Consider the following 22,148-nt stretch of genomic DNA (forward strand, 5'->3'; position numbering starts at 1 on the left):
CTCTGGTCACATGACTTGGAATCGAGTCAGACTCGGTTCATGATTCCTGAATCGAGTCTGACTCGGTTCATGAATTTGATGATTCTCGAGTTGACTTACAGCTTTGACTTGGACTTCAGTCGAGACTGCTTTCACACAGATTGAAAAAGAAAAGTATGTGAACGTGTGTGTATGCGATGTGCGCATGCATGCACGATACGAATGTACTGAAAGTCTGCATTGAGCGAACATTAAACCCCACCGCCCGACCCGGGCTACGGCCGGGTTGTGAACCCGGCGGGCACGCGGCGTGACGGCAGGGCGGGACGCAGCGCGGACAGGTCCGGTTCCGAGCTCATGTTCCGGGGTCAGACCGAGCCGAGGAACCTCGCGCCGCACCCCCTCCCCGCCTGCTGCCCCGCTGACGGCCGTGAGAGAGTTTCCAGCAGACGAGGTGAGGAAACGGAGGCTGTAGCCGGAGATGGAGCGCTGTGGACTCTGATCCTCGTTGTTCAAGCGGAGGAGCTGAGAGCAGTGGCGGTCCGAGCTGGTTTAGCGCCCTGGGCTGGAGCAGCCCGAGCTGCTTTGCGCGGTGTGGAGGGTGGGGTGGCTATGACTATGGGAATTTTAATTCTAAGAAAAAAATAAGTTAATTATGCTTTAAAATGACCATGAAAGCACCTGAAATCTTTATTTGGAATTAACCTGCCAGTTTATTCTAATTAATGAGCGGCTTTAATATGTCTCATATGTAAATAAGACATGACTTTATTCTGCTCATTCTGCACAGGCTTGTTCCCTCCAGACATTTATTTAAGGAGAGCCTCAGTAGAAATATATCATGAAAAGAGTGGATGGATTGAAGCATATCTATGCAGACATATTATACAGCTGTAGCATCAAAGTTAACGGAGAAAGAAAGAAAGAAAGCTCCAGCGCCAGGATGTGTTTACTTCCTATCCTGTGGCTCCTCTCTCTATTTTTTTTTATTCTTTTTTTCAAATGCAACCATTTAGAGCAACAGGAGCAATGATTATTTCTGAATACATTTCTGTGTACATATTGGGTGATGCAGGTTGAACCGACGGCACGGATGAGTCATTGTGTTTCATGTATCTCCACACACACACACACACACACACACACACACACACACACACACACACACACACACACACACACACACACACACACACACTCCACATTGCTGTCCATCACCACTCAGTGTCCACACCTGCACCAATTTGTGTTACTGTCAGTCTATTGATAACCTCTCCTCCTCTGAATCACTACCAGTGTTTTTTTTTGTTTTGTTTTTTTTTTTGTTTTGTCTTGAAATTTCTTTCTCATGAGAAATTGTATGTATTACAGGTCTTTATCCCATTTTTCCATAGATCAGGAGTACTCTGTGTGTTTCTCTTCCCCTTTAACATCCACTTCTAATAACAATATGTAGTTTCTTGAGAAAGTTAACACTTATGTATTTCATCAAACATATATGTCAGTGTAAATTGCAACTTTGAATGGCAGAAAGAAATAACCAAGATCCAATAATCAGCATAGGGCAGTATGAAGATTCTTATCAATATCTGTATGCATTTGTCCAGGTAAAGCTCTTGAAAAACCTCTGCTGTGTGAAAAGGAGTCATTGGCAGATACCATTCAACCTGACTGCAGCCCTTCAAACTGATGCTGACATGAAATTCTGACAACTGAAATTCTGAAATTCTGTAGTTTTCACATCAGGCCACAAGTCGGGGCTGTTTGTTTTAGTAATGACACTTCACACACATATGGATGCAGGAAACAATACACATGAACAATGACAAGTACACAGATGTTTAGCCACCACTGTTGATATAGTCCGTCTCCTCGCGCATGTGCAATAGTGCCATTAATTACGGCAGCCATTCGCAACCTTGGGGTCCCGACCCCACTTGGAGACCAGAAGTGATTTCTTAGGGGCTCCAAATAATTTTGGAAAAACATAAATGCGCATAATTAATTTTGAATTACATTATTTTGGATAGGGAGCATTTTTTAAAGTGTAAGATGGCTGTCAATTAAAATTTGTATGCAGAAACGCAAATGTGCAAAGCCTGAAAGGCATTCCACTGCTTTCCTCCAATAAACCCAATGATGAGGCCAATCAGTGAATGTGTGAACGCTGCCATTGTCAAACTGATAGCTTAAAGGCACCATAACTAAGAAATTTACTCTTTCCATTTTTCACATGTCATCGAAGAAACATTCCCTTTCAATAATCTGTTGTCTCCATCAACAAATGTCTTCACCAAGTTTTGTTTCTTTCAAAAGTTTCAATTTCAGGACAGAATAACTCCGATGGGCGGGGCTGGACTGTCACACTTCTGGGTTCCAGAGCCAATCATATCGGTATGTGAGTTCCTGAGGTTGCCAAATAAGCAGTGCAGCAATCCATATTTTCTGACTGCGTACGCGCTACAATGGCAAAGCACCTGAACTCTCTAAACTCGCTTAAACTCAAACTGTCAACCTGCACGACGCCCTCCAGAGAGGAGGAGGGGGAGGAGTTATATGTAGTATGAGGGGGTACGTTATATGACATAATATGACTTATTAGTGTTCTTGCAAATCTACTGAGCCACAATCAAATTGAATTTTAGGAGCAATTTGTGCCGAAATAGCTCATTTGGGAGAGTGTTAGACTGAAGTTCTAAAGGTCCCTGGTTAAATCCCAGGTTTTTGCAGGCTATAAGAACTTTGCAGTCACAGGGTACATCAGGTCTCTAAACTGTCTCTTTCCTACTGTGAAAGGACAATGGAACAGTTCCCTGTTTTTAGTGTTTCTGCCATTGCTGTGTAAATGTTTCTGGAATGAAAACACAAAAGCATTGATCATCTTTCCTAAAAGAGCAAGTCTCCATTCTAAAAACTTTGAAAATCAACTTCTTTTGAAGTTGAACCACAAAACCTGTAAAATACTTGCCAAGAGAATTGTCTGTCTTGTTAAATATTATGCCAGAATTGTAAATAGTTCACAATTTTTTAGCTTGTAAAGCTTTTGTTTACAATGCTCTGTTCTAAATAAATTTGAGCAGACAGTGTTTTGCCTGGTTCTTATTTTGAGTATTTACTACATTCACAATTCATGTTCAATATTTTGCATTTTTTCATCAGAAACAAATATTTTTACTTTTTACTTGCAAAGTAAATTTTAAAGCAAGTACTTTTGTACTTTTACTGAACTAAATTATTCCTTGGGTACTTTGACTTTTACTTGAGTATTTTTTTGCCCCAGTATCTGTACTTTTACTTAAGTAAACAAAATGAGTACTTCTTCCACCACTGTCCAACATTTTTGGGAAGTCAACCGACCTGTCGATAAGAGGAAACAATGAGAGACGATAGGGGGATTTTTTTTTCTTTTCCCTAGCCATATAACAACCTCCGTCCAGGACTGTCAGGATGTGAACTCCAAACGCTTCGCCACAGAGCTCAGACACTTAATTTCTGATCTGTTTATGAGCGCCTCCCCCGGGCTGCGCTCTGATCTGGCGGTCTGCCTCCGTTCTCCACGGAGCTCAAACACGCTTGCTGTGTTTCCAACGGACGCGATGCAAATTTTTCGTGCGATGAGATTATATACAAAGTCAGTGCAATGACGCGATTGTCGTTCAACCTTGAGCGCCTCACCCTTAGCCGACGCTGACTCCTCCATGCCAAATACAGAGCAGCGATGGTGGCAGGCGGAGCCATCTCAGTGTCAATCTTTATTTATAAATGCACTTCTCATATTCATTAAAAAAAAACGCAAAGTGTTGAACAGTAAAAAGTCATAAAAACAACAAAGAGGAAAAACCGCACCATCAATGCACAGCACACGAAAGAGAGAGAGAGAGAGAGAGAGAGAGAGAGAGAAAGAGAGAGAGAGAGAGAGAGAGACGGACAGAGACGGACAGACAGAAAGCCAGGTGCACACAGGACAGGACTGTTGGACAAACATCAGCATAACTGCACTACCGCGAGGGCGCAGCGTTTCCATCTGTCTCTGTTCTGAGCTGAAAAGGAATCTCGACAGCTCCAGGTATCTTTGACCAATCAGAAGAGCCCCTGAGGCTCTAAGCGTGATTGGTCGAGGGGCATTCGTCGCACGTTCTTGTGGGAGGGGTTTAACTTGCGTAAGGGCGTGATGTCAGAGAAAACAGGACAGGATGGGCTGCGCTGGGTTTCAAATGGCCATCTTAGATGGGTCAAATCGCCATCTTGCTTAGGTAACCCCCCCCCCCAGGCCACTCGCTCCCCCCTGGCCAAACTTTGATCCTGCAGGAAACACTGTATATTGTAATGTTCTGCAATCCACGAAGCACCAGACGTCCTGAGGTCGTTCCAAATGCCTTTTTTATTTTACTTAGGCCAAGCAGACAATCAACACAGGGCTACTGTTGCGGCGGTAACCCATGCCAAAACTCTCCACTCAAACTCTCTCCAACAGTCCATGAACATAACACCAACAGGCTGGCTTCAGCCACCTATCTAATCTTAGAGTGGCACCTTCAGGAAGAATGGTCCAACAGCACATTTAACTGATTATTGTTGACTCAAGATTCATTACAATATGTGGATTTCTAAGAGAAAATGTTTCTCTTGCTTTTGGGGTGACGTCGCATGTCACGTTTTCCCAGGGGAGGACAAAACGCCGGGTCACATTTATTAAAGGTGTAATACAGGATTTTCTCTTTTGAAAAACGCGCGTGTGCCAGACCATCTCGACGGCTTCTCCAGAGGAAACGCCTATGGCTTATCTCCGGGCGTGCACGGCTCTATTTACAGTTTCTGCGATCGGCCTCGCTCATAAAGCTTATTTTCCGAAACAGTTACAGTTTCATGATGTCAGGCCAGCCTGCAGGTGTAGCGTGTTATACACCAATTTCTGTATTGTAAAGCCAATGAAACAGAAACAAAAAAGCATGTTCATGTTTCAAGTTTGTGCACTTTCAATAAAGTATTATTTAAACAACCAGTTGTCACTCTTATGTTGAGGCAGCAAAGGGAGGAAATCGGTAAAAAGTCTCTTTGATATTGAAGTAATCAGTAAAGTAACTAGATTACCTTTTTGAAGAGTAATCAGTAATCAGTGATTGGATTACTTTTTCAAGTAATCTGTGACAACACTGGTCATTACATTTACTTTGTATGTAATCTCATCGCAAGAAAAATTCGCTTAGCGTCTGGTGGAAACACACAGAGCATGTGCTCCTCTGTGGGGCTCCAGGCCGGGACAGCCCTGTCCTGGGACTCCACACTCAGTCCGACACCGACCGTCTCTCCTGCTGTGACAGCTGTCAGCGCCTGTCAGAGACCTTCACTGTTGGTCCGAGTGAGGGGACGGGGCTTAATGAGAGGTCAACTGCTCTGTCTTAACAACAGTCACTTAATGACAGCAAAAAGCAAGGACTGATTTTGATAAATAACTTTGTAAAGTTATTCCATTTACAAAAACTACTGCTGGAAATTTAGCGCTGCCTCGAGACGAGAGAAGCCAGTGAAGTGACAAGCGCGGCCAGAAACCAATCAGATGCTTTGTCCATAGTGTGAAACACTTAAGGTCCACCCAACTCGCTCTGATTGGCTAAAACTCCTGAACATTGAGTACCACTGGTAGTTAGAACTGTCACTTAGTGACTGGTCACAGAGAGAAAAAAAAAAAATCAAAATATCTCCACGCCGGATTTCCGGCACTGTGCCGGAGGTCTTCAAGTCCTGGGTTTGTTTTCATCTCCAGTTAAATGTAATAAAGGCAACAATGCTTTTTAAAGCTGTCTGATATGTGTCAGATACACACAACGCATAAGTCATTTTTTACACATTAAAAAAAGGAAACAGACTTGACGCCCACTCTATTGTCTTTACCACTTTGATATTTCACCCAAGTGACGGGATATGGAGTAAAGTTGAAACACTTCAAAACAAAAACAAATCAGAAGCACAAACTCTTAAAACAACTTAACCAACATTTTACTTGTGCAAATCTGCCCACAGGGAGCTTCAGGGGTCCAATTTAACAAGTCATTTAACATGCTTTCAGTACACTCATATATGCCGTTCAGTGTAAACAGCCTATCAGTGTGCACTGTCACGGGCTACATGCTACACACACACTGAAGCCGTGACGACGACATGTAAAAACTGTTCACTTCCTTCAGTGTTCTGCTGGTTCAGGGATCAGGACAACACGCCGATCAGCTCTTCCTCGTCGTTGTCTCCGACGCCCTCTGTGGGACTGTCACACGTCGCCATGAGGCCGAGGCTCAGCTCCGCCAGCTCCTCGCAGCTGATGTCAGTTGTCACCATGATCTTTGTCTCTAGGCGGTTACACAGAGTCCTGTAGGAGGGTAGAGGGTATCCGATTTCTCTGAGGTACTCGTATCCCTTGGTGCCAACTGCACAGCGGATCTTTCGGGCTTTCAGGATTGTCTCTGGAGACCACACGGCACGACGGGAACGCTTGCTGAGGGACAGGGCCCGGATCTGGTCCTCATAGAGGAAGTTCTGGAGACCCTTCTCGATCCGGTCGAGCCGGTAAAGGCGCTTCTTCATTTCTTCTGCCTGAAAGGAAATAGAAACACAAATGGATTGACATTTGTTATTCTCTACCTGCTGATTTTCTTGTATTTTTGAAATGACAGTGTCAGGAGAGTCAGCCAACAAACATTACTTTGAAGTAATAGAAAAAGAAAATAAGAACATTATTCTACCTCCTTCTGTAGCCTCGCGGTGTGTTGCATCTCCTGCTCCAACTGCTTCCTCAGGAGCTGACACTGTGTGCAAGGCTGCTGGTCCTCTGGCGTCCTGTCGGCATCTTCTTCCTCCAGGCCAGGAAGAGGGGTGCGTCTGGCATAGCCGTGATCCCCAAATTTCACCTCCTTTTCTGTTGAACATAAGTAAACTAAAATTAGCATCGTGACTCTTCACTGACATCTGCATTCATTCAATTTTAGCAATTTAGAACCAATTTTAGCATTTTTTTCTCTTTTTGTCTGTGTTTTGAAAAATAGTGCAGTATGCACATGAAAATAAAAATGAAAAATCTTCATTTACACAGAATATTCTGAAAGGTTCAGGTAACCACTACAGAAGGGCTTAAGAGCCACATGTGGCTCCAGACCCCTGTCTGGTTCTGTGTTCAATCAAACACCTGGTTCGGGTTTCAGAGGTAGCAGAATGTAGGAGGCAGTGACTGCAGGGTATGGAGCTTCTCCAAACTGAAACAGAGTGGGGATGGCATTGGGCTTCAACTTCTTTCCACCAACTGGAGAGCGGGCGACTTCCTCAAACTGGCTCTGCTCAAAGTGATCCTTCAAGAGACAAGACACAAGGTTCAGTGAAAAATTACATTTAAATAGAGAAATAATTCACACAGATGACCAATTTTATCGAATGCTATTCAAACATCAATAATGAAACATAACATGACAAATCACAATAGTCTGACATTGAAAGTGCAAGCAATAGATGTATATAACATGTTACTTTGCATGGGTTGAGTCCGAAATATGTAAATAATATGCATCTAAATAAGTACAGTGAAGATATTACAAATGAAAGACTGAGTATCTGGCATCAGCAGGTCTGCAGGACTCATTCTGTGCAGACAGCCCACACCTTGCCCTCTTGCCCTGACCCATAAATGACCCGGATGAGCAGACGCACAACCTGTAAACGGAGCATCTCTGTGAACTTACTTCACACAGTCTGGAGTGAGGAGTTGGTTCAAAGTCCCGGCGACAGTTCACCACCCATTTCTTCTTACGTGCTGCGTCTTTGGGGAATCTAAAGAGCTGTTTGCCTATGCTGGTTGAATTGGAGCAGTTTGGTGCAGAACAGCCGCCCATTGCACACAAGTGTATCAAACAGCAACTCTCAATTCAACACACCCTTAAACGCTCCTAATCATTGTTTTTACTACTCACGCGTTGTTGAAACAATTAAAAAGTTGCATCCATAACAAACAGCACCCCAAGTAAACTATAGTGATCCCTCCGAATGTTTTATCCAGTCATTAATGAAAATATTTGAAAACTATATAAGGAGAGAAAATGTTTCTGACTTTGTTTGAGCCAAAATGGCGCACATCTTCCATTCGCTTCTCTTGACGTTCTGTTTATGTGTGTCCACCAAAAACGCCTGTTCAAAAGTGCTATTAGAAAACAAAATAAAGTCATCCAGTAAATGCATATCAAACAAAATATCATCCGCTTCGAAGCAAGACAAAATATATGAATAAATGTATGGGTAAGATAAACAATTCTTCAACAAATTTTCGTATTTTAAATCGCGCAGTCCTCCCAAAGACTACTTTCTCTTCCCACAGGACCCCCGAAAAGCACGTTTCAAATGTTTACTTTTATTCTGAGGCTGGAGCTCATCTCACGAAAACGCACATCAATCAACAACTTCGGGGGTAAATATTTAAATAGCGCGAATATTATCACAAGATAATCTAATGAGAGTGCTTTAACGACAGTTAATTACAAGTGTTTTCCTTTTAGCTTTGCAGACCTGTGCACGGTGCAGACCATCATCATGACTTCTACACTGATGGTTCCTGTTATTGACGTCCGGAATGACAACTTCAACGAGCTATGGCCTGCTATGGTTGTGGCCATCAAAACATCAACTTTCGTGGCCCTTGACACGGTCTGTGCTTTTCCTGCCAGCTGAATTGATGCAGTATCTCGGTGTGATTCTGAACCACACGACACACATTCGGTGAAGATGGCCAGGACTGAAGTTCAGGAGCAGAAGTCACTTTTTTAATTTTTGTTTACTGTTCACTTGTTTTACCAAATATGCGCTACTGTGCGGAGGTCTGGGGAACACTTTTAAAAATCCTTTATAGCCACTATTCATATTACATAACGCTGAGTTGCGGGAACACACTTGTCTTTAAAGTTAGGTGCATTTGGGGACCTGATCAAATTTGAAACGACAATAACTGTGTTTAAGGAAAAAAAATGATTTACAACCGGTTTTTATCACGAAAATATTTTATGATAGGGAAGGGGGCTTTAATTTAAGAGATTATTTACACTTTAAAAAGCATTGTGTTAAAGTTACAACTGTTAAAATATGTGTATTTCAGTTTTGTGGTGTTGTAATCAATGAGTTGAAAGGGCCATTAGAGCGATTTGAAAAGCAACATTTTAAGAGGGGTTAGGTTTGAGGAGTCCCAATTTATATTTATTCTTTTGGTTAACTCATGATTTCTGATCGCAGTGCACTGGGTGCAGATGAGGACTATGTGAGAGACTGATGTGTTTTTGTTCACAAATATGTGTTGAGAAGGGGGTAGGAATTTATAAGTATACACTTCTTCCTGCTCATTGGTTTTGTCCAGTAATTTTGCACACTGTTTTGTTTTGTTATTTTTGAATAAATAGACAAATTCAAAATGCCCTTGCGTGCGTGTGTGTGTGTGTGTGTCCGCGTGTGCGCGCTCGCTCAACCCATGGAAGTAACGGGAAAATAAATAGTCACATTCTTGTTTGTTCTTGCAGGAGTTGAGCGGACTGGGAAACAGGAAGGCTCTGCTCGCCGAGTAAGTGATGTGTGTCTGTAAAGCACTGTATGGCCATTTTGTGCGATCTACTGATTGCGCTCCACAAGTAATGGTTCAGTTGTTGGCTATCTTATCGATTGCACAGTCTATCATTTTTTTGTGCATTTTGTTAATTTGACATGGATAGAATGTCCTCTCACCATAACTCTAGTAAGGATCCATTATTCGAAAATCAGTAGATCACTCAAAAGTGCTGAACATCTCTACCTCTCCCATGTTTGGTCCCGATTAATTATTGCTCTGCTTTCAGATTCATAGAAGATCGATACAGAGCCATCTGTCATGCAGCTCGTTCTCGCTCCATCATCTCCTTGGGAATTGCTTGCTACAAGAAAATGGACCAGAAGGTACAATTGTTCTTTAGCTCACGTAGCTCAGACCAAACCATCATACGAACATGACGACGGATGGCAACCGAATGTTAAATACGAGTCTTTGTCACATTTTCTCTCTGAATTATTAATTGAGTTTGTATTCTGACTCCTTCCATTGCTGCTCCAGGTTCCAGAGACGTACCAGGTCCAACTTTACAACCTGACTCTGCTCTGTTCAGAGGAGTACACCATAGAGCCCCAGTCTGTACGCTTCCTGGTAGAGCATGGATTTGACTTTAATAAGCAATGCAGCCATGGGATCCCCTACTGTAAAGGCAACAATAAGGTAAAGATCCCTGCATACAGCACAGTCTTTCCTCACAGCTCTGTCTTCAGTGCTCTGCACTCCTGACCTGCCTTTGCTTTTAAACAAGATGTTGGTGGGCTTCCTCTGGTGGTAATTAATTTTTAAGTACCCTCTCTCTCTCTCTTACGCATGTGCAAGGGAGGAGCCGATTATAATGCTGTTAACATCCGTGCGCTGTTCACTGAGCTGCTTCGTGCCAGGAAACCTCTGGTGCTGCACAATGGCCTGGTTGACATAGCCTTCCTTTACCAGGTGAGATCAGCGGCGTCCTTCATTACACGTTGAATGTCTTTCTGGATTTCTTTTTATTAAATAACTTCAGACTAAAAGCAAAGTACCTAAATTACACAATTTGCTGGCATCCTATTTATCGAGCAAGTTAATGACAGATATTGCAATATAGCAATTTCACCTTCAATGAATTGTTTAACATCAACCATCACATGTCTGAATGGATATGAACATTCTCATGATTATGTTTTTTTTGATAAATGATGTGTGTTATTGTCGTTTTTTTTCTCTCTCTCTCCCACAGAGCTTCTATGCACATCTGCCCGAGCGCTTGGCTACCTTCACGGCCGACCTGTCTGAGATGTTTCCTGCAGGCATTTACGACACCAAATACATCACCGAGTTTGAGCTGCGCTTCGCTGCATCGTATCTGGAATACGCCTACAAGAAATGGTATGTCACACATTAGAGCGTAAATATGTTCACAGTTTTGATATTTAAATGTTGAGGTTGATATGATTTATTTTAAACAAGATCAGATCTGTTTTATTATGTGTCTCTAAATATCAGATATTTCTGATTAAATGCAACTTAGCTTTCTTTATTTAAGCTCACATTCACACGTTGAAAATGTCTGAAGTAATTTGTCAGGATTCCCCAGAGGGCAGTGTTGCGTAGATGTGATTGTCCGAAAAAAGGAGAAGTGTCTTCCTGATGTCACCATTCTCATTTTCTGTCTTCTCCTCTTTCCAGTAAACTGGATAACAGTCGCAGCATCGCGGCCGGAGCAGCAGGACCTCATGTTTACCTGGACTTTTGTCAGTTCTTCGGTCTCATGTCTGCTTATGTGGATTACATCCCGTGTTCTGCTGCTGCCACTTCTGATGCACAGACTGAAGTCTGCCAGCGCTTCTCTGTGAGTTTTCAAAAGCCATATCTTTCTGTATTTTTCATACAGCGATCATTCAGTTTCACAAAAATGTCAGAAACCATGGTGTCCTGTGGTTGTTTTTCTTCATGCTGTTGATCAGACTGACTGAACTGCCCTCTTTTTCCATGTACGTTGGCTTGAACAGGCATTCGGCTGGTGCCCAAAAGGCACACAGTGTCCTCTGTCTCATGACACAGACCTGATCATCTTCGAGGATGAGAAAAACAGTCATAATAAGAAGAAAAAGAGGAAGAGGCAGAAAGAGAAGAAAAGTGCTGGAGTGGCGGACGAGGACGCGGTTGATGGCGCACCCGAAAACAAAATGCCCCACATGGATGTGGATCCTGAGGAAATGTCAGGCGTCCAGCAAGGACCGGCGGCTGAGTCATGCTCACCCTGCATGCCACAACTGGAGGGTGGTGAAAACAGCCAGACGAATGAAGAACTAGAGGGCAAGAAGACAGAGACAGAGCACACACTCTCTGCAGCAACAGCCGTCATCAATAACAACACCAACACAAATATTGCCGTGGAAAGCAGAGCAGGAGGACCTAAAGAAAGGGTGAGCGACGTCCCAGCTGAGAGCAATAATCAGAAGAAGAAAGAGGAGGCGGGAACACACCGGGCTGGGTTTGACGCCTTCATGACGGGATACATCTTTGCATACTCCTGCACCCTCTGGAAGACGGAGAAGGCGGAACAAGCAGCAGGACAAACTGAGAATGGGGAGGAGGAGCCGTGGCTCCCTACGTGTCTGAACAAGGTGTACCTCAGTGGTAAAACGACGGCGCTCAATGTGGTGAAAAGCACCTTCACCAAGTCATCCAAGGCCCACATGCTGAAGATGGAGATGGTCTGGGGGGCACAGAAATAGCATGTGGACAAACAACCAAGCAGGCTCAATGCTGAACTTTGATCTTTTTTTTGTTTTGTTTGTTTGTTTTTAGTTCCTCAGCAAATAATTCTTTCTGACATTTCCTCTGTTTGCCCAAACGCTATTTTGGACCTGTATAAATTTGGGAAGCATTGAAATTTCCTTGTTGTTTCTTTATTGATGACTGCAAAACATTTTATTTTATTTTATTGTCAAGAACCACCAAAATGCAATTTTGTTAAATTCTTTCATTTTTGACCAAAGCACTTGAAAAGACAAAATGAAATGATTCTGTATCTGAGTCAACACCTGCTAAAGTGTCAAACACTTTGAAGATTGAGCTCATGAAGTGATAATTGAGCTGTTTTTTGTTGTCATATTAAAAATGAGGAGGCCTTCACAGTGATAATTATTTTAGGTTTTGTGAAAATATAACCGTACAGTAAATTGAATTTCCTTATGGGGGACATCCTGTGTGCCGATTGCATGTTTTATCTTTACTGGTACCTTTTTCTTTTTGTCCTTTTTTTCCTTTTCATCCCACAGTCTTCAAATCATGCATTTGGTGGTAACTACTCACTAGATTACAAGTGTGAGTGGAGCAAGGAATCATGGAAAGGAGAACATTTCTTTGCACAGCTTGGTTTCATGATCTTGAATAGGTCTGTTCTTACCTGTGATGGGAAAATGTGTTATTTATCCATTATTCACTTAGCTGAATATAATATAATAAATATATATATATATATATATATATATATATATATATATATATATATATATATATATATGAATGCCTCAATAACTTGTTTCATGCCCTTGTTCCATGCCCTTGAGCATTAATTACAGCTCGACAGTGACATCTCACACTGTTCACATGGCGAATTCTCGCCTGCTGAGGCACGGCATCCCACTCTTCCTGAAGGACGGACCAGAGGCCAGAGGGTCATTGAGGTTCTGGAGTCCAGAGCTAAAAGATTCAGACCTGGAGAAAATGCAGGTCGCTCCATTTGAGGTACCACAGTCTCCAGCAGCCATTCCCTAGTAATGCCACCTCAGTGAGCTGGAGCATTGACATCCATACAGAAACTTAAATTCATATGAGTGTGTATTCAGGAGCTTGTTTTTTTTTTTTTTTTGGATTACCAAGTTGATAAATGTGAAGTTGGAGTAAAAGCCAAGAGATACAGTAACCCAAACTCAAGATGTAAAGTCTGCAGGCCAGCTGTGACACCATATTAATTTTATATCAAGTGGGTTTATTTATTTTTTATCCTGGATTTGAGTATTTTGTGTTGCATTCTTGATAATAACACTAATATTATAATAGTCATAATCACAACTCAAGAGTTTATTTGAAGTACCTGCTCAATACTTAACGAGGAGGCCTCTTGTGATCTTATAGGACTGATCTGCAGCAACTTGAGTGAAAAAAAAACTGGACTCAAACTTCACGGGGATTTTGCATCAGTGACCGACGCAATGGTGCAGTGTGGACTGAAGGGGGCGCTGAAGACAAGACGTGTCCGACTCTGCTCAAGCAGCAGCAGAAGAAGAAGAAAAAGAAGAAGCAGCATAGAGGAAGCGGTTCGGTCGGAAGCAGGACTCACACCGACCTGTCCGCAGATATCACCTCGTTTTTAAACGGCCAGATGAGTCTGGCACCGGCGAGGAGAAACCAGAGCTGATATTTCACGAGCAGAAATGGCGACCGACGAGATAGACTACAACATCGTGTTTCCAGATGCTGGGACGTCGGGTGAGCATCCTCTCACCATTGTACCTTCCCGTTAGCTTAGCCACCATGCTAACTCATGCCCCACAAAGGCGACCTGTTCGTGTCTCCCAGCCCGCAGCTAGCCCGGCCGGCTCACCTCGCTCTGGCCCGGCCCGGCCCGGCCAGGCCCGGTCCGGCTCGCCTTGCTGACATGCTGTTATGTCGTCTTGTTTGCAGAGAGACACTGGCAGGGGACAAAGGAGCCGGTGGTGATCCTGCTGGGCTGGGCTGGATGCAAAGACAAGCACCTCTCCAAGTACAGCTCCATCTACAACGAACAGGTGGGAGCTGGCTTCAGCTTCTCAGGGCCATCAAAAACACCGCTGCGCACACCCTGGCAAATTTATAACCATAATTTCTGATTATAAATGGGTGAATTCAGTCTTGAGAATGCGGAACTTTGATTGTGCGTGATGTGAGGTAGTAAAACTCTCGGGCTGAGATTATCTTCTCGATGACAAAGAAGATATTTCTGTTAATATATTACCACGAAGTTGGAACCCCGAGTGATGTTAATAATTTTATAACCACCGTGAGGACAAACTGTACTTGGCAGAATCTGAAAACTGAATCAGGCTATGAAAACAGGTCATAGCCAGCAGGCTCATGGTGGCCTAGCTTCACAGTGAACGAGCATATCAGAACCACCTTAGTTATGGAGCCTCTACTCTGAATCGACTGATGTCAACAAGGCAAGTTTTCACAGGAATGCTATTTCACAGCTATTTAGCTGAAGCTCACAATAGTTTTTGTTCCATCTGTAGTTTCTTGGTCTTTTTTTCTTTTCTTCATGAGCATCTTCAACGGGTTTTTAATCCTCTATTTTATAAATGGCTAATATACCTTTTAGTGCGGTTGAATTTAACTTTTGTTTGTGTTGTTTTCTTTGTCAGTCTTTGATAACATCTGCATGTGGTGTGCCATTAGTCACTTTCAGTTTCACTTTTCTTTTCTCAAATAGTCCCTCCCTTTTCAGAGCATTATAGCGTTGTTCAGGCTGCGCAGCATCGCCAACAAACACATAAGTTCAGTTTTTATCATTCATTTCTTCTTCCTCTCTTTTTGCATTTGTCACTTTTAGGGATGTGTCACCATCCGCTACACAGCCCCCTTAAAGACGGTCTTCATCTCGGAGTCGTTTGGCTACAAGGAGCTGAGCAGCACGGCCCTCAAGCTGCTGGAGATCCTCTACGACTACGAGGTGGAAAACAGTCCCATTTTCTTTCACATATTCAGTAACGGCGGCTTCATGCTCTACCGTTACATCATCGAGTTGTTGCACACGGACAAACAGTTCAGTTCACTTTGCGTGATCGGGGCGGCGGTGGACAGCGCCCCGGGCAACGCGAACATCCGCGGCGCCCTCCGTGCACTGACGGCCATCTTAGGGCCAAAAATAACTCCAGTTTTAAGATACGTCCTCCTCACGCTTTTCGTCGTGACTGTGTTCCTCCTGCGAATCGTACTGTATCCACTGACCAAGTACATCCATAAGAACCACTACGACGCGGTTCAGGAAAATCCGCCCTCCTGGCCTCACTTCTACCTGTACTCCAGAGCTGACCAGGTGATCCGGCACAGGGACGTGGAGCTCTTCATGGAGACGATAAAGCAGAAAGGCGTCCCCGTCGACAGTTTCGATTTCCACTCCAGCCCCCACGTCAGCCACTTCCTGAAATTTCCTGAGCAGTACACTCTCAAGTGCCGCGATTTCCTGGCCGCATGCATGAAGAACTTGGAGTCGACCGAAATCAAAAGGAGACGACATGTTGAAAGCCAATGAAACTCGACAGGAACCTCACAAGATTTTGCTCAGCAGTATTTTCTTGATCCTGAGTTGAAAAAAAAAAAAAAATGAGAACGTTTTTGAAAATGACGAATATTTCAGCAAAATCTGATTTACTTGTGTATCTCTCCAATGTTTCCCCATTCTAGTGCACTTAATAAAACAGTTCTCCAGGTGTTGTGTAAAGGGGCTACACTTAACATACAAACACTGTTAACTCACACATTTACTTTGGTGATGATCTCTAACAACAAATACAATAAAAACTGATGCTTTACACTGGGAAATTGGGAATTAAACCCTTTAGGATTGTTTAAATGGTATTCAATATTACTGTGAAATGTGATGCATTGTAGATTAGTAGTAGTGAATCTAAAACTAATGAGGCTGGTTGTCTTCTATTTATTAAATTGAATATATATTTATGGTTTAAATCCTATAACTGAACAAAAAATAAGTATGCAGAGGCAAATATAAATTATGATTGTGTGGCTTTTTTTTTTTTGGAAAAATGTTTAAAAATTGTTGCCTGAAACCAATTTAGCGGGAATGAAATTCCTTTCCCAAAACAGATGTTAAATATTGAGCCCAAATAGTGAATTCTAAGTGTTTTCAGTTCAAGGACAAAGCTGATTGACCATGAATGTACATGTCCAACACAACTAACGTGTTCTTTTTAACTGATGTGCCTTCAATAAACCAGAATGCTCATGAAAGCTCTCCTAACCGGATTGTTTTGTGGTTTGCTTGAGACGTAATATACATTTAGAATATGGATTCAACAGGGAAGTGCTGGAGCTAATAACAATGAAGGTGATTAAATAAACCGCTACTCTGATATTGTGTGTTTTCTGTCTGAACTCTGTGAAATTAATTTCATTTAGCATTTATCTCCCACGTTTCATGATTGTTTTTTGCGGTATTCAGCTGGAAATCAGGAAAACTCGATTGAAAACATTTTTACATGCTTCCGAAACAGTGTTCCAGCATCAAGGACGTTTTTAAGTCGCACCAATAGGCAGTAAGTGCTTCAACACACACATTCCACACAAGCATGAGTCTTTTGATAACATACACAACGTGACACAGCAGTAGGTGTGATTTTTGCACTGCAGCTCCAAATAGTCCCCAGCTTCCTTCAGACAGGGATTCTTCCAGAAGCTCTCAATACAGCAGTAATCTAACCTCTCCTAAGTGGATCCATCAGTAATTCATAATTACACGTCCATATCGAGAACAGATCATGTCAGAACTTTTTACAACTTAACCCATAAGAAATGGAAATAATTGTCTTCGTGCCCCAAAGACAGAAGGTTGAAGGTGACTAGACCTGAATTTCAACACCCTTCTTCTTTCCAGCTCGGTCCACATGGGGTCACTGTGGCAATAGGGAGAGTAAAGAAAAGCAGACATCCTTGTCTTCGATAACTTCGCTCAGGTTTACTGTGGGGAACCTGAGCTGTGCCAGAAGGCAGAAAGTTAAAAATCCAACTAATTCTACCCGCGTGCCTCTCATCCAGAGCGACATCGGGGATTGTTTGACCGGCTTGTCCTTGAAACAGTCGAGCAGGAGCAGGTATTGAATGTTGTCATGATGTCAGGTTTGACATTTGGAGGAGCGCGTGGTCGGCATTTGTCTCTGGGCCAGGCCTGGCCCTGGCAGTTCGTGTATCATGAAGAAGGGCTCGGAAGAAAGGGAGAAAGAGGAAAGTTTACATATCCATACAGGCACATGAACATCGCTCACTGGAGTGAGCATAAGGCGGCCTGATCCTGATCCTGTTCCTTCTCCTGGTCTTTCAGCCAAGTACAAGGTCGCTCATACAGCCGAGGAAATGCTGTTATTTTGTTTCTTTGACTGCAGCACTTGTCCCACAGTTCATGACTATGGGATGAAGCCCCTCACAGGATTTGAGCCAAATTGATTGTTTTGTGTCGTTCAGTAATTTATAGTCACAATCCTGATTCCCCCTTTTTTTTTCTTTAATCTCTAGCAGATGTTAAGATTCTCTGGCAATTTCAGGCAGAAGCTTTCAAATCTTTTTACACATACTGCCGCTGTTGTGGCACTTTCAAAGAATAAATTCAACTCCTCACCGTCAAACTTGGTTGTAAAAAATTGGTTTATTAAAATTCAGTGTTTCTTCTGATCAGGCTTTCTTCTTGGAAGTTAAAAGGAAACACCATATTGGTGAAAGAAAAGTATATACTCCTCATTAAGGGACAGGTGACATCACCACAGTGGTCCTGAAGAGGGCAGCATTGACTCACAGTTCACGTCGTGCAAAGTCTGCCTGAGGCCCCGACAGTGTTTTAAGACGACTGTGACCATAACCAGCAGAGGAGCTTTTATTCTCCGCTCCTGAGGAATAAAAGCCGCGAAACGCACCAACAGAAGCCCTTTGTACTCATGACTGTGCTGCTTTAAATGAGAATAAAGTTGCATTTGTTTTCTATGTGCAACAGGAAATGAGTTGACCTTTGCCCCCTGTGCGGCTACATTAATGTTTTGAGATCATGCCATACCTTTTCCGGCAGTTTTTTCCACCGCAGAGGGCACAAAGCGGCATTTCTAATTAAAATAGAGTGCCCTCTCGGTTGAGAGTTAGAAATAAAGGCACGGAGCCGGCGATGAGTAGATTGGAGGGAAAACGTCATAACCGCCCCTCCTCTGCAAGACGCACTGAAAGAAGAAATTACCCCGTGGAAGTTAATGAAGTCTCACAAGTTGATGAGGGGAAAATTGCAGCGAAGAGGGGTCAGCGCTTTCTCTTTAGCCTTTCCTTCTTCCGCGGAAAATGGCTGCGGTCAAGATCCATACTTTTAGAGGACGCTGAGCACTCCAACACAGAGATGGAGTGAGAGAGATGAGGGGGAGAGCACCAAGATTAATGGTATTAAGTGGTAGCACTTGGCAATGCGGTAACATATTGTCTATGTTCTCTATTCCAGGCTGATAGTTTCATAGACCTTGGCTTTAACGCATTGACTTTTAGCTGTGATTTACAGGATTCAAATAATCCCTCTGGCTTTTCATCATCTCCAGACCGGCGAGTGTCTCCGGCAGAAAGTCACATCAGTGCCGGTTTCATCAAAAATTACAACCAACACCTTAAAAAACAGGTGAATGTTTCCCTCCTGCACTTTGGATCGCTGGTTATCATGCAAAGCCGAAAACTGAACTTTGTCTGAGGATTGGTTTTATACCCGCCAACAAATTCCCCCCCGAGTTTAATGTCACTTCAAATCGAAAAGAAATGTTTGTATTTATGTACATGTTGACATTTTGGATGTTACCCAGTGAACCCTCTTTCTAGATCATTGGATGGGGATGTGCGGTATTTTATCTGACAGGAACACACACACACACACACACACACACACACACACACACACACACACACACACGCAGATCCACACGGCGTACGATATGATCTCATGGCGAATCTCTGTCCCTTCCTGTCTGGTGATTTGGACCGATTTTGTATAATGTTTGACATTTTGATTTAACGTTTGACATACTGTGATTTTCTGGCAAATGATAACAAAGGAAGCTTTTTTTTTTGGGTGGAATTTCTCTTTATGTACTCGTCTACATCTCACAATGTTTGTGTTTTAGTTTCCTTCTTTTTGGTTCCAAATCAAGATTTCGCATTAACTACTGACACACACACACGCTCTCAATCACCCCTGCTCAGGTGAGTCACGCTGGTTTCTCGGTACCGCGCACGCGGCGCTGAAACCTTGCTTTTCCCCTCTTCCTCCACAGGACGAGTCTTGTGATCAAGTTGAGCGGGGAGCCGACGAGGAGTCACTCAAGTCACCCCTCTCTTCCCTCTAATGAGCAAAGTGTCCCAAGGAAGCCAAGTCTGAGACAGCATGGGAGCTCCACACACACTCACACACACACACACACAAGAGTAAGTGCGTCACGAGTGCACACAAACACCTTCAATGGGATGAAATCCAGAGGATCAGGACCAAAGTCCCGTCTGCCTTTGAGTAACTTTAAAAGGTCTCATGGTGTTTGGATTGAAGAATGAATAGAAAATTGATGTGTGTGTCTGTGAGTGTGTGTGTGTGCAGTCTGAGAGGGGAATCGGCTTGTTGGACCAGACAGGGAGCCGTCATCAAAATCTCCCCTGGTCTATCTCAGCCCCTCAGCCCTCTACTTAAGAGCAAAAGAGGTAAAAAAAGGAAAAAAGCAGCGATGGAATGTAAGATAAAAAGACAGCGAGCGGAAGATGGGGAGTGAGAGGAACAGCAGTGTAGAAACCCCTCAGCGTGTGTGCTGCCTCTCTCCCATCGTGTGCTGCAGCGGGCTGCCTCTCTCAGCCTATTCAAAGTGAGTGTGTGGTAGTGAAGGAGCATGTGTGTGTGTGTGTGTGTGTGTGTGTGTGTGTGTGTGTTTCTTTCACAGATGTCCTTGAACAGAACCCCCTCGGCTCTGCGGATCCCTGCTGCCACTGGAGAACATTTGACAAGCAGCAGGCTCTTGTTAGAGCGCTGTCAAATTAAAGGTGTGTGTGTGTGTAGGTCTGAGAAAGTGTGTGCGCGCGCTCGTGTGTGTGTGTGCATGTGTGTGTGTGTTTCAGAGGCTCTATTCAGAGCCCTGTCAAATTAAAACTACCAAACAAACCGTGCGTGTCACACAGACAGGCCGAGTCCCGTGTACGGTGGCGGCGGCGGTAGGCCCTGGGCTGCTTTGTCTGTGTTTGTTTGTGAGCTGGGTGAATCTCTGTGTGTATGTGTGTGTTTTTCTTCTTCTTTTTTTTTTTTTTTTCCAACATGCATCTTGTTTGCAATAAACAACTACACACATGCATTGTTTTGGGGAAAAAGGATGATGCACTGTCCCACACAGGTACAAACGCATGCAGATATCCAATGCCAGTGTAGCGAGGACTCCTCATTTTAAGATGTAATTAAATATTCCTGCACTGGATCTTGAATTATAAGTAATTGGAGACAAATTCACCTCAACTGGGGATAATATTTACACTTCAATAAAATAATAGAAGAAAGGAAGAAAATTGATTTTTTGCAATAAAACTCAAAATGACAAATGAGGAAGGAGGGAAAGCTGGACTCCTGCAGGTTGTGGACAGACACACAAGTAGATCAGGTCGGCCTTTATGTATGAACTCCGCCACATTTATGGGATTTCCAGCTGCGTGTGTGTTTGTGTCTGGGGTGTGAACGTGCATGAAATGATGTAAGATCTATTAGCCTTGCTGTTAAGATTGGATTTAAATTCAAAGGAAGTCGGCAATGTCTAAACTTAAGGAAACACTTTATTTTTTCAGTGATTTTCTTTACACTTGTGAGAGACTGAAGGAACATGCAGGTAAAAAAAAAAAAAAAAAAAAGACCAATTGTCAAACTTAGCCTGGTGTAACAGAAAGACAACTTTCATTGACAGTGTAGCAAAGAAATTCAGAAAACTATCACTTTATGAAAGTATAATATATAATAAAACTTGCATTAAAATGAAATTTAAATTATTCAAGTTTGAGAGTTGAGCTGCGTCCCCAGTGACAGTCCAAAGCTAAACTTTAGCTACATATTTAGCGAGCTGATATGAAGCGAACACTGATTTTATCTAAAACTCTCAGCAAGAAAGCAAAAGAGGATAATTCTACAAATGTCAAACTATTCATTTCAAAGGTCACCAGCCTGAAGACAGTTTCTGGATGAGCAGCGGGACTCTGGGGACGTGTACACCTGGACTAATGAAACACCCGTGTGCACCAGTGTTACCTGCGTGTGTGTTTTGCAGTAACTGTGCACTGCAGAGGCTCTGCTAATGTTTTAGCTTTGCCACCATTAGCAAAATGTTATGATTTATGCAGTTGCTAGTCGACTAATATCTTTAGAAGTTTTTTTTTTTTGTTCTTTTTTTTTTTCTCCCTTTATCTTGTAGTGGGGAGGCCGATTCATCTTAAAGAGTGATGAGGGGAGGTCGCTCTCTATGCAAAACGCATTAAAGCCAAATGAGGAGTCTATTACTCAAATCTGGCTGATAATCCGTTAGCTAAAGACCCCTGGCCGCTAACTAAGTAGATTAAGATGTCATCGCCACCGCAACGGGATGACAATGGTATGCCTACTTATGTTTTCATACACACACATGCACGTACATACATACACACACACACACACACACACACACAATGCAACTTGCTGAGTGCATTTTTTAATCCACAATTCCTCTTGGCATTCACCGCACATGCACACACATCTGGATATAGTGTTGGTCCGTTAATCCCCTACTTTACTCGCAGCAAG

General features: G+C 43.0%; 3 protein-coding genes and 1 non-coding gene across 4 annotated transcripts; 3 read left to right on the top strand and 1 right to left on the bottom strand.

Moving 5' to 3' along the window:
* The first annotated feature begins 2,635 nt into the window (after window positions 1-2,635).
* trnaf-gaa (transfer RNA phenylalanine (anticodon GAA)) lies at window positions 2,636-2,708 on the top strand. The gene has a single exon. It is a non-coding gene; the product is annotated as a tRNA-Phe (tRNA).
* Window positions 2,709-5,757: 3,049 nt separating this feature from the next.
* LOC115405400 (THAP domain-containing protein 1 B) lies at window positions 5,758-8,110 on the bottom strand. The gene is made up of 4 exons (XM_030114966.1): window positions 7,704-8,110; window positions 7,157-7,316; window positions 6,717-6,889; window positions 5,758-6,567 (listed from the first exon to the last, which is right to left on the bottom strand). Exons 1-4 carry the CDS (start codon window positions 7,851-7,853, stop codon window positions 6,184-6,186), a joined length of 867 nt encoding a protein of 288 aa, XP_029970826.1. The 5' UTR covers window positions 7,854-8,110; the 3' UTR covers window positions 5,758-6,183.
* Window positions 8,111-8,335: 225 nt separating this feature from the next.
* Window positions 8,336-12,764, top strand: toe1 (target of EGR1, exonuclease). The gene is made up of 9 exons (XM_030115075.1): window positions 8,336-8,422; window positions 8,511-8,658; window positions 9,519-9,559; window positions 9,831-9,927; window positions 10,082-10,240; window positions 10,400-10,513; window positions 10,797-10,945; window positions 11,246-11,408; window positions 11,569-12,764. The coding sequence occupies exons 2-9, from the start codon at window positions 8,545-8,547 to the stop codon at window positions 12,295-12,297; spliced, it is 1,566 nt and encodes a 521-aa protein (XP_029970935.1). The 5' UTR covers window positions 8,336-8,422; window positions 8,511-8,544; the 3' UTR covers window positions 12,298-12,764.
* Window positions 12,765-13,851: 1,087 nt separating this feature from the next.
* tmem53 (transmembrane protein 53) lies at window positions 13,852-16,580 on the top strand. The gene is made up of 3 exons (XM_030115985.1): window positions 13,852-14,056; window positions 14,252-14,355; window positions 15,156-16,580. Exons 1-3 carry the CDS (start codon window positions 14,002-14,004, stop codon window positions 15,855-15,857), a joined length of 861 nt encoding a protein of 286 aa, XP_029971845.1. The 5' UTR covers window positions 13,852-14,001; the 3' UTR covers window positions 15,858-16,580.
* Window positions 16,581-22,148: the final 5,568 nt, after the last annotated feature.

The sequence above is a fragment of the Salarias fasciatus genome, chromosome 18 (assembly GCF_902148845.1).
Source record: "Salarias fasciatus chromosome 18, fSalaFa1.1, whole genome shotgun sequence".
In the NCBI taxonomy this organism is placed as follows: Eukaryota; Metazoa; Chordata; class Actinopteri; order Blenniiformes; family Blenniidae; genus Salarias; species Salarias fasciatus.